Source organism: Chiloscyllium punctatum, chromosome 37, assembly GCF_047496795.1.
Source record: "Chiloscyllium punctatum isolate Juve2018m chromosome 37, sChiPun1.3, whole genome shotgun sequence".
In the NCBI taxonomy this organism is placed as follows: domain Eukaryota; kingdom Metazoa; phylum Chordata; class Chondrichthyes; order Orectolobiformes; family Hemiscylliidae; genus Chiloscyllium; species Chiloscyllium punctatum.
Window position 1 is genome coordinate 27,118,872 of NC_092775.1, and position 17,663 is coordinate 27,136,534.

The 17,663-nt window shown below is 39.8% G+C and overlaps 1 protein-coding gene across 6 annotated transcripts in view; it reads left to right on the forward strand.

Moving 5' to 3' along the window:
- Window positions 1-17,663, forward strand: part of ptprt (protein tyrosine phosphatase receptor type T) — a 1,418,554-nt gene that overhangs the window by 1,391,194 nt on the left and 9,697 nt on the right. For 5 of the 6 annotated variants that reach the window (XM_072556497.1, XM_072556496.1, XM_072556498.1 and 2 more), the window contains 2 exons: window positions 12,538-12,687; window positions 15,224-15,397. In XM_072556497.1, coding sequence (XP_072412598.1) covers window positions 12,538-12,687; window positions 15,224-15,397 — 324 coding nt within the window. The remainder of the gene's footprint in view (window positions 1-12,537; window positions 12,688-15,223; window positions 15,398-17,663) is intronic. The other variant, XM_072556501.1, reaches the window with a different exon arrangement.

The window sequence follows — 17,663 nt, forward strand, 5'->3', positions numbered from 1 at the left end:
TAATAATCCCAGCAGAGAACTCTCTGTTGGTGTACATGTGAGTAAACTATAATATTTAGTTTATAACAATTGATTCACGACATACATGAAGATCTGTCCATTAAAATTACTGTGCATATGCCTGCAATAATCAAATTTTCAGGCCACTTCTTCCAACGAAAATTTAAAGATTGATTTCTGCATGAAGAATATTTTGAGGGGTTGTATGAGCTTAATTTCACCCCACATAGCATGAAACAAAGACAAAAAGAAAACTTTCTGTGCTATCCAAAAAAAGTTGTCCCAGGATCAAATCAAGACACAAAATCTAAATCACGGAGGTTTACTTTTCAAATGTCAGCAGTCATTGTTTTCCTGTTCTGTTGTCCTTCATTTGGTCTTCATTTTTTACATAATCCTTAGAATAAGCTTAAAACAAAACATTGTAGTAACATTAATGGCTGCATCCTCACCAAAGCAGTGCTCGACCTCAATGCTCAAATCTTGCCTGGACCCAACATGGAAACTTTCAGCAACGTGTGATAGAGGACTTAGCCGGTAAAAGAGAACCTACCAACTTGGCGTTTGCATAGCTTCAGGCAGGAATGGAGGTGGAGGCAGATTTCAGGAGAAGCCCCTCCTTGTAAACTGGAACCACCTTGATTTACAGCAGAATCAAGTAGCAGCTTTACTGTTGCCCAGTTTCTCTGGATCAGATCTGTTAGCCTGTCATACTCACAAAACGGCAACTACGCCCATCAGAGCATTCAATTCATTCAATCCATAGGTTTTCCAGATTTCAGGTTGTTTGATATCAAGAAAGATCAGGTTTTATACATCATAGGGGCTTTTATTATCTTAGAAAGTCTGTAGTGCTAACAATAATTTGGTGTCCTTTGACAATTTCCAGTCTAAATATCTCCTGTATTGTATTTTGTATTACCATCTTCTTTCAGATTAAGGATTTCCAATCACGCATGAAAATTGGTGAAATAACAATCTGGGTTCTTTATTTGAAGATATGACTAGATACAGATAATATTCACTTGGAGCTAAGTTTTTTAAAAATTCCTTCATGGGATGTGGGCATCTTTGGCTAAGCCAGCATTTATTGCCCATTCCTAATTGCCCAGAGGATAGTTAAGAGTCAACCACATTGCTGGGGTCTGGAGTCACATGTAGACCAGACCAGATAAGGGTAGCAGTTTCCTTCCCTAAAGGGTATTAGTGAACCAGATGGATTTTTCCCCAACAATCAACAATGGTCATCATTAGACGCTTAATTCCAGACCTTTCTTTATTGAATTTAAATTCCACCATCCGCCCGTAACAGGATTTGAATCCAGGATCCCACAGCATTACCCAGGACTTTCTGGACTAACAGTCCAGCAATCATGCCAATAGGACATTCCTGGCATTGTTACTTCAGACATATAGCACTAATACCTTGTAATGTAAAGCCATTCCTTCTTTATTGTTTCTATATTTTTGATTGTGGACTAAAATAATAAAAAGGACATGATTTAAAAACTAAGGATTGTTAAAGGAATGCTGCATTTTTAAAAGTGAGTAATCTGACATGAATTGTCAGTGTTTACACAGCTACTTGTTCAAACTGTAGTGGAATTCTTGTTATTGATAAGCTTGAGCCAGTGGGGTATGTACAAATGGACCTTTGGCCAACAATTAACTGGCAACTAGTGTGTAGACTGATAACAAAGACTTCCTGCCTGTCAATAACTATGTGATTGGCTCCCAGGTAGCTGAACAGTTTGGGAGCATGAATGTTTGGGCAGAAGCTGTTGAATCTCCAGAGAGGAAGGAGCTGTGGTTCTGTTCAACAGTGAAAAGTACCTCATGCATGAAGGTTACCAATTTATTCTCCTTCATCAATTGCTGTAAGCTGTGACTTTCAATGAATAAGTCTACAATCACCCTATACCTCCTGAAAACAGATGAAAGTATCTGGAGAAGGAAGACTGAGAAATAGTATTCTGATCAGCAAAAGGATCATCCCAGCAAACCCTATGGACAGGACCATCAAAATACAATCCCAGTCTTTCCCTCCAATCATATCACCCATGATCTTTACTGTATGTGTGTAGATGGATAACATCATAAGTGGATTCAAGTTTTAACTTGTATAGACTCATATGCCAATGGTTCATAATTGTTATAGATAGATTGATTACTTACAGTGTGGAAACAGATCTTCGGCTCAACAAGTCCACACCGACCCTCCGAAGAGCAACCCTCCCAGACCCATTCCCCTACGCCTAACACGACGGGCAATTTAGCACGGCCAATTCACCTAACCTGCACATTTTTGGACTGAGGGAGGAAACCAGAGCACCCGGAGGAAACCCACGCAGACACGGGGAGAATGTGCAAACTCCATACAGACAGTTGCCTGAGGTGGGAATTGAACTCAGGTCTCTGGCACTGTGAAGCAGTAGTGCCAGCAGCAGCAGCAGCATTAGCACTGTGCCACCGTACCACCCATATAGCTAGAATCTACTATTTGCAATAAATTATAATTCTTGTTAAATACAGAAACTTGAACTGTGCTTTGTCAACCTGGGTTTAAAAGGCTAGATGATTTAGCATACTTTTGAAATCTTTAATAGTTGTGCTGACCCCAGGATTAGTGGGGCTTGTTTTCCAGCATGTTACTCCCTGTGAGACAGAGCAGGCTGGTGGGATTAATAATGATTCACTGTGGTTTAAGATACTGTCCCTTAAAGGCTTATGCACATCAAATCACAAGATCCTCCTTTCAAAATGATTTCTAAAGAATGAAACTATTTACGTGACAGTTAATCAAAATAATATTGTCTGAATGTATTTTAACACAGAGCAATAAATCTACAAGTCTTCAAAATGTAGCATTAGTTTTCTTGACCATCCAGACTCTGGACATGATCTTTGCCGGAGGCTGTTGTATGTTTTCAGAATGCTGGCTCAGGTTGCTTTAATTGTGTGGTGTATTAGACTGTTCTAATTGCAAGAAGAAGTCTCTGTATTTTGGTTGTAGTACTGTCCTGATTTGGCATGAGTTTACTCACATTGTCATGGCATTTAGTGTTCATACTTACTACAATCTTGGCTCTGGACTATGCTAACATTTTTTGCTGGATTCCTGATGTCATTCAGGTTGTGTAATTCATTACTGCATGCCAGTCAAAAGGCTTGTTCAACTTCCCCTGCATTGGAGTATTAACATATGATGGCTGGGGGTGGGTGCCTTGCCTGCCAAATTACAATGCTGCATTGCTCCATGATGATTGGATGTTGTCAATGGGTACACTTGCTCAGTTCAGACAGCATTGTCTTGCCTGTTGGCTGATAGTCAGCAATGCAGAATTAGGTCGATTTCTCCAAATGTACCCAAATTGTTTCTGATAGTGTTCCTCATGGTCTGTGGGTCTTGTCATTGTCTTGATGATACCGCAGGTGGTGACCAAGGGCAGATCCTTGCACACTAGTGGGCTTGTGATCACTGAAACTCTGGTGTCCATAACATAAAAGTTTAGGGGAATCAGGGTGAGTTTTTGTAGTGACACTTCAGTATAATTGAGACAAGGGCTAGAATCTCTGTGATTGTACCCAGTGAGTTTTGCAATGGTTGCACAAATCATTGCTTGCAACTTCTGTAGCTACATACATTTCAGTGTAAAAAGTGAAAGGGCATTTCTATCTGCATCAATGTCCAGTTTTGTATGTTGGTTGCACGGATGTTTTATCTGTGAGCATTTTATCTGTTCAGTGGCAAAAGCTTCTTTTGCTACCACTGTCCCAATATTTTTTTTTTGTTCACCGTGCTGAATGTCAGCTAACTTTGTGTGTCAATTCTCATTATCTAATCTTGGAGCTTGACTAGACATTTTGTGTCTCAACATCGTTTCTTGATGTTGTTTGGGATGCATTCCTGTTTCAAGGGCAATAGTTGCTTTGTCTCTATTTGTGGAGGTGCTGGTGTTGGACTGGAGTGAACAAAGTTGGAAGTCACACGAAACCAGGTTATAATGTAACAGGTTTATTTGAAATCACAAGCTTTTGGAACGCTGATGCTTTATCAGGTTAAATTTAAGGTACATTCCCTGAAAAGTACATGCACATCATACCTCAAAATGTTTGGTTTATGGGCTTTCATCCCTAAAAAAAGATTGATTTTTATACAAGTCAAATGAAAAATTATGAAACTTTTAAGCCGAAATCCTTAGGTCATTTATACATGATATGGACTTGCATGGATACATGCAGTAATTAATGGCTACAACATCATTCTCAATATCCAAAAATCAATCCCAGGACCATGATCAAGTGCATCTGTGGCATTACGTCAGATAATTCTCAGAATCCTGTGTCAGAAGGAACATGATGGAAGATAAGGAACGAGTAGAGGCAGGGTAAGCAGAAATCAGGGAAAATGTATGTCTTAGTGTCTTGTTTGTACTGGTAATGCATGATGAACTTATCAACTTGAAACCAAAATGTGTGGATAGCTTTGTTCACTCTATTTGAATAGTATCACCAGACTCAGGAGAATATTCTTCATCATTAGTAAAAAAGTGCTGGCAATCAAGCAGTCTTGTGTTCATTTGGCATCAATAGCTTTGTTGAATTATAGAACTGGTTTGCCCTTACTATTCTTGCATTGCATTTAAGCAAGTAAATATTTCATCTGCATGTTTGTCATTATATCAATTAACTAAGGATTGACATTACACAATCCAGACTGACTGAAGCTTGCAAAATCTTTGCTGGTGGCTGGAATGAACTGGGGCACAGAAATTGAGAGATACCATTGTAGTGGGTAACACCATGATTGTAAATACAACTGGCAGTTGATGCTAAAATTTCCATATTTTGATTTTTCGACTATTATCTACATGCATTGTTTGTTAGTTTAACAATACACAAATATATATTTGTGTTTAGACACTCTTTGTATTTATATCTTTTGCTAACTTGCATGTCGGAAGCAGCCACATTTTTCTAAAACTTTAGCTTTCTTAGCCATCATCAGAAGCTTGCACAAATGGTCCCAGAATGTATGTATGACTACTTAAACACATCACTTCTATTAAATCTTGGAAATACTTGGCTGAGGAACACTTTGTAAATGTTAAAACAAACCACAAAGGCAGAAAGTGCTGGAGAAACTTAGCGGGTCTTGTACCATCTGTGGAGAGAAGAACAGTTAATGTTTTGACTCCAGCTCAAGAAGACTCTCACCTGTACCTTTTGTTTTATATTCTCACTCCACATTCTTCCTATCAAAATGACATGCTTCACACTTCTCAGTGTTAAATTTCATCTGCTCATCGACTTGTCTAAGTCCTTTTGAAGCTCTACACTATCGTCCTCACTGTTCTTAATGTTTTCAATTACTGTTTCATTGAGATTGTGCCTTTGTGCACTGAGTTCAAAGTCACTAATATATATCAAGAAGAACAAAGGTCCCACTGCCAACCTTAAGGAACCCTGCTACAAGCATGCCTAACGAGTCCAAACCTTATCAATTCACTTCTGTATCTCGTCACTCAGCCAATTCATACCCGTGTTTCTACTGTTCTTTTCGTTCCACTTGACCACACTTGTCAGCTGGGGACACTGGACCAAATGCCTTCTGAAAATTCATGTACACCACATAAATTACTCTATTACCTCATCAAGAAACTCCAGCAAGTTAGTTAAAACAAGATTCAGCCTTAGTGAATCCTAGCTGGCTTTCCTTATTAGCTTACATTTTCCCAAATGACGGCAATAATAAGTTTGATGAAAAATTTGAACACCATGGCCATTCATTAGACTATTATGGTGTCTAAATTAGTTCTTTCTAAATTAAAGTCATAATTTTAAAACGATAATATTTGATGTTAGAAAAAAAATGTCTCTGAATGATTCTATTTAAATCGTTCGAAGAATTCCCTCCATAATTAAGATTTTATCCAACCTTGTTTCATGTTTTTCCTAATTGTCATATTGATTTTGAATTTATGAGTACAGTAAATTCAATGAGTAAAATTAGTAACTTTAGAAGTAAGAACAGGGAAACTAAGTATGTTTTAAAAGATAAAATTTTAAATAAAGAGATGCTGTGACTTAACATTTGGATGTACAAGTGGCATGGTCTTTTATAGATAGCAGCGCAAGTGTATAAGATAGCACGGTGACAAGTGTAGGGGTGGCACGGTGGCTCAGTGGTTAGCACTGCAGCCTCACAGCGCCAGGGACCCAGGTTCAATCCAGCCTCGGGTGACTGTCTGTGTGGAGTTTGCACATTCTCCCCATGTCTGCATGGGTTACTTTGGGTGCTCCCTTTCTGCCGCTTTACAAAGATGTGCAGGTTAGGTGAATTGGCCATGCTAAATTGCCCATAGTGTTAGGTGCATTAGTCATGGGGAAATGGGTCTAGGTGGGTTACTCTTCAGAGGGTCAGTGTGCACTTGTTGGGCCAAATGGCCTGTTGCCACATTGTAGAGAATCTAATAAGACAATTCACCTCATGCCCTTCGGGGAAGCAAATCTGCCATCCTCACCTGGTCTGGCCCACGTGACTCCTGACCCACAGCAATGTGACTGACTTTCAACTATCCTCTGAAATGGCCTTTGAAGCCACTCAGTTGTATCAATTGCTACAAAATCTCAACAAAGCAATTAAACTGGATGGATCACCGTCAGGACAGAGCTAGCAGAAGTGGTGGTACAGTGGGTTACAGGCAGAATGGAGTTGCCAAGGGAGTCCTCAACATTAACTCTGGAACTCCATGTAATCTCATGACAGCAGGTTAAAAATGGGCAAAGAAACTTGCTGCTGGTTACCACATACCGACTTCCCTCAGCTGATGAATCAGCACTCCTCCATGTTGAGCAATACTTGGATGAAGCACCAAGGGTGGTCAGGGTGCAAAATGTATTCTGGTTGGGGGATTTCAACATCCATGAAGAGTGGCTCAACAGCAGTACTACTGATCGAGCTGGTCAGGTCCCAAAAGACATAGCTGCTAGATTGGGTCTGCGTAGGTGGTGAGGGAACCAACTAGAGAAAAAAACATACTTTACTTCATCCTTACCAATCTGCTGGCTGCAGATACATCTATCCATGACAATATCAGCAAGGGTGACCACTTCACAGTCCTTGTGGAGACAAAGTCGTAGCTTTGAGAATACCCTCCATTGTGTTGTGTGTCAATATCACCATGCTAAATGGGACAGACTTTGAACAGATCTAGCAACTCAACACTGGGCATCCATGAGGTGGCATATGCCAACAATAGCAGCAGAATTGTACTCCAGTCCAATCTGAAACCACATTGTCTGGTACGTACCCCAGTCAACCACTACCATCAAATCAGTGGATCAATCCTGGTTCAATGGAGAGTGCAGAAGAGCATGCAGGAGCAACAACAGGCACAAAAATGAAGTGTTAACCTGGTGAAGTCACCAAACAGGACTTCTTGCATGCCAAATAGCATAAGCAGCAAGTGATAGACAGAGCCAAGTGATCCCACAACCAACAGATCAGATTTAAGCACTGCAGCCCTGGCTTATGCAGTTGTGAATAGTGGTGGTCAATTAAACAGCTCTTTGGAAGAGGAGGCACCGCAAATATCCCCATCCTCAATGATGGCAGAGGCCAACATATCAGTGCAAAAGATAAGGCAGAAGGATTTACAGCAATCTTCAGCCAAAATAGTGGATGATTTATCTTGACTTCCTGCAGAGGCCCCCAGCACTGCAGGTAACAGTCTTCAGCCAATTCAGTTCACTCAAGAAACAGTTTTAAGTACAGGATATTGCAAAGTCTTTGGAACCTGAAAACATTCCGGCAGTTGTATTGAAGATTTGTGCTCCAGAACTTGTCACAACCCTAGCCAAAACAACTACAAAGCACTAGCAACTACACAACAATGTGGAAAATTTTCCAGGTATGTCCTGTACACTGAAAGCAGGAGAAATCCAACCAAGCCAATTACTACCCTATCAGGCTACCCTCAATTATCAATAAGCTAATGGAACATGTCATCAACAATGCTATCAAGCAGTACCTGCTCAGAGATAACTTGCTCAGTGATGCCCAGTTTGGGTTTTGTTAAGGTTACTCAGCTCCTGACTTCATTACCACCTTGGTTCAAAAATGGACAAAAGAGCTGAATTTGAGGTGAGATGAGACCAACAGCCCTTGACATCAACGCTACATTTGACCATGTGTGGCATCAGGGAGTCCTAGCAAAACTGAATCAGGGGAAATTCTTGTGGTTTTAAGGTATACTATGTCCTTTTTTTTTGCAAGAGTGATTTTGTGACAGAGGCACAGTTATCTATTCCAAGCCCATAAAGTAAACAGTTTATGAGGACCTGTGTTTTTTTTTCAGTTAGAACAGTATAAACTGCATAAATGGGTAGATCCAGGCTTTCACTGAACCAAGGTTTTAGTTTAGCTGAAGTTGTTGGGGTTTTGAAGTTGGCTGTTATATATTACACTGTTATATATTACACTGCCACAGCAGGAAGCTGGAGTTCTCTCTCTGTTGCCAGAATTTACTCTTGGGGTTCTTTTTTCCCTAAACTAGAGAAACATTGCATGTGAGACAATCTATTTTACTGAATTTGCCTTTGCCAAGGGTGTGTTTATGGGATGTTACCATATTGGAACAGTTGCTGTTTAGTAGTAAAATAATCTGTTATTCTATTGAATTATCTAAGTTTATGGGAAAGTTATCATTAAAGTTATACCAATTTATCTTTCATTGGTTTGTAATTTAACTGGGTGTAAGAATAAAATATATTTTATTTCAAGCCAGCTAACATGAGCAATCAAATTACATCTGGAATACAGCATCTTATACTTGCCTTGAAATAAGATAAATATTGGAGTCTAGGTTATCACCTTGATATGTATATGAAGGGATATTGGTCTGGTCCATAAAAGTATAACAGGTTGGAATCATATCTGGCACATAGAAAGGTGGTTGTGGTTGTTGGAAGTCAGTCATCTCAGCCCCAGACATCTCAGCAAGAGTTTTTCAGAGTAGTGTCCCAGGTCCAATCATCTTCAGCTGCTCCATTAATGACCTTCCCACCATCATGAAGTCAGAAGTGGGGATGTTTGTTCATGGTTGCATAATGTTCAACACCATTTACATCTCCTCAGATACTGAAGCAGTCTATATTCAAACACAACAAGATCTGGAGCAGGCTTGGGCTAACAGGTGGCAAGTAACATTTATGCCACACAAATGCCAGGCAATGACCATCTCTAATAAGAGCCAATCTAACCACTACTCCTTGACATTCAATGGCATTACCATCACTGGAGCCCCCACTAATTGACACTCAAGAGGTTACCGTTGACCAGAAACTCAACTGGACTCACCACATAAACACAGTAGCACTCAGAACAGGTCAGAAGCTAGGAATACTGCAGCATGACTCACCTTCTGACCCCCCAAAGCCTGTTCACCATCTAAAAGGCACAAGTCAGAAGTGTGGTGAAATACCTCCACGCCCCCTTTCCTGGATGAATGCAGCTCCAACAACACTCAAGAAACTTGACATCATCAAACAGCTGGCTTGATTGGTACCACATCCATTTCCTCCACTACTGACGCTCAGAAGCAATAGTGTATACTATCCACAAGATGCGCTGTAGAAATTCACCAAAGATTCTAAGTCAGCATCTTCTAAGCCCATGACCACTTCCATCCGGAAGGGCAAGGGCAGCAGATACATGAGAACACCACCACCCACAGGTTCCCCTTTCAGCCACTCTCTGTCCTGATTTGGAAATACATTGCCATTCCTTCACTATCACTGGGACAAAAACCTGGAAATCCCTCCCTAATGGCATTGTGAGTCTTTCTACAGCACATGGACTTCAGCAGTTCAAGAAGGCAGCTCAACATCATCTTCCCAACGGCAATGAGGGATGGCAATAAATGTTGGCCCAGTCAGTAATGCTCAGAAGTGAATAACTAAAGACATGGCAAAAGGATTGTTTCTATTTAAAGCACATTTCTTGTAAAAAAAAAACAAGGATCCACACAATTGTAGTTTGTCTGGTTGTGGATTTTTTTTGTATGATTATATAAAGAATAAAAAAAGTATTAGAAAATATTCAGGGAAGGGTTACTAAGACTTTACTGGTTAAAGGATTGCTTCATAAAAATCTTCAATATCATTGAAGGATTATGATAAGCAAATCATGATAGATTGTAGAAAAATAACAAAGACAGCATAAAATTAATATATTTATGAGAAGAACTCCAAAACAAATTGTTTAGGTGGTTAGAATTTTAAGTTGTTAGTTGCAAGCAATTATTGGTGTAGATGCTTTTTGAAGACAATTGGATATTGACTGGAAATAGAACAAGATTGAAGAGTATAGGAGCTGAATAGAGGAGTAAGAATCAACTCAGTGACTTGTGAAGAAATCAACCTACAAACATCAAGTACATGACCCTGTGTTGTGTCTTTTTATTCTGGAAACAATATTATTTTTGAGAGAGAGAATTGCCGAGAGAGCTCCAAACCACCTTTATTCGTCCCAGTTACTAATTAACTGAAATCCTACTGCTTTACCAATAGCATCCCCTGCACTAAGAGACAGAGTGAAGGCTGGATCTGAAGAACTTTTGTTATAATTTTCAATTTAACCTTTAGATACTGACAGCTCAGCACACACTGCGCACCCTAGGCCAATTTATTATATTTCAGATGTATTACTGTGACACTGAAAAATTATAGCAATGAATTCAGATGTATTCTTACTAGCGTAAAGTGATTTGTGTGTTGACCTACAGTTATTAATTTTGAGTCTCATCAGCTCAGAAGTAGGTTCCAACTAGTAGTGTATATTAAAATTTGAACAGGTTGCAACATTGATTTGGCCAGAAGTTTCTCACATTGATCTATCTTCAGGTCATCCTTTATCCGTACAAAAGCTTTTTCCATTAGTGGGGTGCTAGCTGAGTTATACCATGATGTAGCTCAGAACGAGATCATTTGGCCCATTGAACTTCTTCCCTTTAGAGTAAACTAGATGATTCTTAGACCCATGTAACAATAGGAATAGACTGCATGGACCAGAACCTGTTTAAAAAGTGTGTTCCCATTTAGCCAGCAGTAAGGAAGGGCCAATGTGAGGAACTACCCATTGGCTATTTAGGTTCATTATTAACTACTTCAAAGTTGTTATCCCTGAGCTCACTGACATTTATTGGTGGTTCAGGTCTCCTGTATCTCCTGAAGGCTACTTAACTGTTGGGTTTACCAGTGACTGGGCAGACCCTTTTGCAAAACGTTTATTGCCTGATCAAGGCACCCTGCCTCTTGAATATTAGCCTCCTGCCCTGCATCTGACCACATTCATCTCATACACAACCCTCCCCCAGAACCCCAACTTACTGATACTCCCTTGTTTCCAGGAATTCAGCAATGATCCCTGGTGAAAGCTTCAGTAAATTACCACTGTTCCTGGAGGAACTTCCTGCAAAGTGAAGCTACCAACCTCTGATTGACAGTTCTCTGGGGAACAGTTTCCATTTTACTGGGGAGTTCATTCTATACAAGACCTGATGCTATCCATTTAATCACCTGTTTGCACTTAAATAGCGCCGGGTTTCTTTCGGAGCTTTCTTTTGGTGGGCTAACTACCATCCTTGCATTAAACTCCCCCCTCTGTTTCAAAAGGACACATTAAAGTTTTGGATTGGGTCATTGTTTCACTCTTTAATCTGTTTATTATACTAAGTTTGTTTGACCCAACATTCTTATGGTAATAAATTCATTTATCTTATTTCCAAGTATTAATAAAGAGAAACAATAATAAGATAAAATGTCAAAGATTTGTGCAGCATGCAAGTAGAGTGAAGAATTAATGGTAATATTTTAATGTTTGGTTCATAATTCATATCATGTTCTGAAAATTAGAACAGGCTGAAGCACAAATCTTGAATGAGAAAATAATCAACAATTCCTGACCTGACTCTGCCATTTTCAAACAACAGTAGTTCACACCGATTGTTCAGATGAGGACTGAGTGACAATTTATATTGGGCATCTGGATTTTGGCATGTGAAGTCTTCTGTTGTGCTGTCTGTTCCCATCAATATGCTTCCTTCAACTGCAGCATCCAACACAGTGTCGGATGCCACCTACAGATTGGTGACACCCTGCTCTGCAGCATCATTATCTCTCCCAGTCCCTCCACCATTTGTCTTGACATTCAGTACTGAACAAACAGAAATTTCCTTCAGCTAAATATTGGTTAGACGTGTATTCAGCCTCACCAAAACAGGTGAGCTGAATTTCTGTCTGAATACATTAGACTGTAAATCCTCTTTCCACCTTAACCTAATTAATATGGAGAGGAATTTCTGATAAGCACTTTAAGCATATTTAAAATTAATATCCCAAAGAATAACCAAAATGTCCGATAATATAAGTTTTGGTACAATGTTTCAAGTTTGCACTGATGCTGACAATGTAAAAATATGAATGACATTATGTCTAAATTGTTAACATCATATTTAATTTGTTTTTTTTCTTTAGGAACAGTATGTCTTTGTTCATGATGCAATTTTGGAGGCATGCTTATGTGGAAACACAACTATACCAGTCTGTGAATTCAGAGCAATGTTTTATAACATCAGCAAAGTGGACCCACAAACCAACTCCAGTCAAATCAAAGATGAGTTCCAGGTGAACAAAAAATAACAATAAAATGCAGTAAATGATATTAAATATAAAAATGTGTGTGATGAATGTGGATCAGTATCCTGAATAAGTTGGTGTCGTGCCTTTCTGTAAATATTATGAAAATTGATGGAAAATTGGCTTTGGAATGGATCTTGACTGACTGACTGATAAACTGTTTTGATTGGGTAATATTCAGAATTGAAGGAGGAAAACATTGAGAACCATTGAGTGACTGCATTACAAATTAAAATCAGTTTGTACCAAATCTAATTCATAGATGCAGTTTTGTAACAGGTTTAAGTTAAACAGTTGCAACAGGAGCTAAAGTACATAGAAGAGGTATTAACTGGTCTTTCGTGTTGGATTTCCTCTTGTCCTGGGACAGAAATATTTGAAAATAGTCAAGGAGCATGAATTGATGCATCAAACACTGTGTCCAAACAATGGGTACTGGCAAACAGCAAAAACAATGAGATTGTGTTAAATTGTTCTGGGAAGTCACTAATGATGGTAGTCATTTAGGTTCCAGAGACAATCAGAAGCACAATAGCGCCAATCCTTAACATTAGAGGCTCGGAATATTCTGGAGCTCTTCAGTTACTAAAGAGGTGCCATTAAGAGAATCCTGTTGAAGGGTGCAAGATACTTAGCAAAATAGAGGACTTATAACCAATTCAATATGTTCCTAAGTGCTTGCCGGGAAGCAAGGCAATTGGGAACTAGTTTATGGCTGTGAACAGCAAATTTTGGACAAATATTTCTTTATAACAAGTTTAATGGGCAGCTGGAATGAATGCCAGGGAAGAAATTGAGATGAGGGCGTGGGTCTCATTTTTTAAAATGTAGGATTAATAATTTTGAATGGATGAGAATGCTTTTCATATAAATCTGTAATGTGACCATCCAGTATAGAAATATAATCTTATTTCATGGGAAGATATTGAATGATCAACTTTTTTTCTTTTCTTTTATGCTTTATAAAAAATAACTCCTGTGAATTTCTCTTTACTGTTTAGTTGAAGAAAATCACGTGGTCCTACTCTGCTATTGAAACATAGTGACAAACCATAGTTATAGGCTAATAGGATGAACCAATACCCATTGGGAAAATGTGCTACAGATATTTCAGGGTTACTCCATGGCATCTTAACTACTGTAAGAATGTATATGAACATAAACAGCTTGGCCCATACCTCTCGACAGTGAAGCATTTACATCTACATTGAAGGAGATGAGACGGTGTGGTTTTGAAAAAAAACACATTGTTTTGTTTATTCAAATGGGAACTTAAATGTTCCAGCCAATTGGACTGGATTTTAATGCACAGCAATGGCTGGGTTGCAGTTGGGTCAAAATATAAAAAGTGTAAATGTCTTAATCTCCAGTCAACTCACCCAGATTGAAAACCAGGTTTAATAGAAGCAAGACAAGATACTGGCAAACAATTCCATTTCCATTATATGGATTGGCAATTAAGTATTTTGTTGAGTCTGTTAGCGCTGATGCAACTTGTTTTACAAACTTAAGTGTCGCTGGGTGGGTTTCCAAGGTCTCAGTAGCTGAACTGAGGCGAGGATAGCTTCAGGAGAAGGTAAAGTACCTTTGCAGTTCTGCTTGTGGGTCCAGAGAAGCAGGTTATTTCCTCTCAGCTCAGTAGCTGCACCACAACCAACACACCAGCCCCTCCAGCCTCAAGGATCAATCTCACCTGACCACAGTTGCCAGTATCAAGGATCAGACTGTCACCTGATATTGGACACAGTCTCAGATGGGGGATTGCAGCTGGCAGTGTCAGACACCACAGTTTCAACAGGGATCAGATCACCCAAACCCCCCTTCCCCTCCCCTCCAACTGGACCTGCAGCCTCCTCTGAGATCCTCTCTGATCTACTGGAGCCAAACGTGCCAATCAGTCTAACTGAGCTGAAAATGTGTTGCTGGAAAAGCACAGCAGGTCAGGCAGCATCCAAGGAGCAGGAGAATCGACGTTTCGGGCATGAGCCCTTCTTCAGGAATGAGTCTAACTGTCAGGTGGACAACCTCTCAAGGACAAAAGATGGAATCCGCCCCCTCAGTTACAAGGCTGCACAGCCTCACTGCAAACCCTAGGATCCTGGGCAGTTTGAGCACGAACTGGCCTCTGAGTTACATGGAGGCTTCTCAGAGTATTTAAAGGTGTTTAAAAAGGCTGTCTCAACAAAGACCAATCAGAGGAACCATTGTTCCACATCCCCTTTTAATTCAGAACATTGTGCAGGAAAAATCAAAACTGAGTTTTCAAAACTTGCCTGTATTCATTCTTTCAGAGTATCTGAACATTTTTTTTCCCGCAGGAAGCAAACCAGGGACCACCTTCTTGAACATTTCCAGTATTATCACATGTTGGAGTCAGAGAAAATCTTAGTCCCACCAAGCATCATCTTTGAGAATAGGGGAGAATATTGGAAGGAGGATGAAATATTTTCAGTTAATTCATGTAAATGAAAAGAGGAATATTGACAATTGCTGAGTTTTTCTCCTTTGTAATTTTCATTTCTAGACATTAAATATTGTAACACCTCGTGTACGTGCTGAGGATTGCAGTGTTGGTCTATTACCACGCAATCACGACAAGAACCGTAATATGGAAGTCCTCCCACCAGATAGATGTCTCCCATTCCTTATTTCTGTTGATGGTGAAACAAATAACTACATAAATGCTGCACTCATGGACGTAAGCAAAAATCATATTCTTTCATTAGTCGCATCAGATATTACAATTTGATGTTTTAATTTATTCAGTATAGATGTTCTTATAAGAAGACAGTTGAAAGCTGGTTCCTTCATAGAATCAGAATCATACAGTAAAGATGAGGTCCATTGCATCTGAACTGTCAAAAATATGCTTCTGCTTACATTAATCCCACTTTCCTGCTTGAAGCACATAGCCTTGAATTTTTTGACTCTTCAAGTGTTCGTCCAAGTACTTTTTAAAGTTTTTGAAGTTTCAACCACCTCCCCAGCAGTGCATTCCACATCCCTGCCACCCTCTGAGTGAAAATGTTTTTCCTCAAATCCCCTCTACATGTCCTGCATTTCATTTTAAAATTATGTCCCCTTTTGTTGACCCTTTGACTACAGGTTCCAGCTACATTATATTCACCCTGCCCATGTCTCTCATAATCTTATTAACCTCTATCAGGTTCCCCCCTCAATCCTCTCTGCTCCAAAGAAAACAACCCAAGCTCATCCGACCTTTCTTCATTGCTGAAATGTTCCATTACTGTCAACATTCTGCCAAATTTCCTTTGCACCCTCTCTGGTACAATCACATCTTCCTATAAACTGACAAAGACAAGTGTCTTACACACCTACCTGAACTACCCTGTTAACTGTCCTGTCACCTTTAGGGATCTGTGTACAAAGACCCCAAGCTTCCTTTATTCCTCTGAGCTTCCTAATGTTTTGCCATTTATTGAGTCATTCCTTTACTTGTTCCTTCACCCAAAATGGAGAGGCAATGGTCTGGTGGTATTATCACTAGACTATTAATTCAGTGTCCCACGTGATGTTCTGGAGGCCTAGGTTCAAATTCTACCACAGTATATGGTGGAATTTGAATTCAACTTTTTAAAAAAATGGAATAAAGATGATCATGAAACCATTGTCAATTATCAGAAAAACCTAGCTGTCTCACAAATATCCTTCAGGGTAGGAAAGCTACCATCCTCACCTGGTCTGGCCAACATGGAACTCCAGATCCACAATGGTGCAGTTGACTCTCAAATACTCTCTGAAGGGCTGAGCAAGCCACTCAGTCATACTAATGGCTATGAAGTCCCAACAAAGAAATTAAGCTGGACAAACCACATGGCATTGATGTCAGCACAAGAAAAGACCACAACAAAATCAGCTGTGTCAACCCTGCAGAATTCTCAATACTAACATCTGAGAGCCTGTGCCAAAATTGGATGAGCTATCCAGGCACCCAGCTCTCTCACAGACTAGTTAACCAATAGCCTGATACAGCCTCATGGAATCATACCTGATAGACAATGTCCCAGACACCACCATCACCATCCCTAGATATATCCTGTTCCACCAGCAGGACAGACCCAGCAGAGATGGCAACAAAGTGGTACACAATTGGGAGGGAGTTGCCGAGGAGTCTTTAACATTGATTCCAGACCCAATGAAATCTCATGATTTCAGATTAAACATAGGCAAGGAAACTTCCTACTGATTACCATGTATTACCTTCCCTCATCTGATGAATCAGCACTCCTCCATTTTGAACAATACTGGGAGGAAGCACGGAGGGTGGCAAGGGCATAAAATTCCACCAGCCAGAGTAGCTCAGCAGCAGCACTATTGATGGAGCTGGTCAGGTTCTAAAGTTGCTAGTCTGGGTCTGCAGCAGATGGTGAGGCAATCAACAAGAGGGAAAAGCATACTTGACCTCATCTGTTGGCTGCAGTTTCACTAAGAGGATTTCACTGCACAGACCTTGCCGAGATAAAGTCTCATCTTCACATTGGGAGTTCCCTCCATTGTTTTCTGTGGCACTGTGAACATGCAGCACATGGACACCATCATTTCAAGAAGGCAGCTCACTATCAACTTCTCAAGGACATGTTGGGATAGGCAGTAAATGCTGGCCGGCCAGCAACACCCTCATCCCATGAGTGAATAAAAGCAAAAGTGCATCACTTAACATTTATCAGGGTTAAATTCCATCTACCTTCTGATTTATAAAATGAACATTTCCACATTTCACTTTAATAAAATATAGTATATGTTTGTATTCAGAGCTGGAGTGATTCTGCAAGAAAGTGGTGCACAAGACTTTTCCTGTTAGTAATCTTGCAGCCAGTGGTTCTACAATCCAGTAGAAAGCCCAAAGAGATGTTTGGCTTTTTGGTATATCCAACTCTAATTTCTTTAATCTGAGCAAACATAAAATATGTTTGTGTACTGTTATTACGACTGAATTCCAGAGA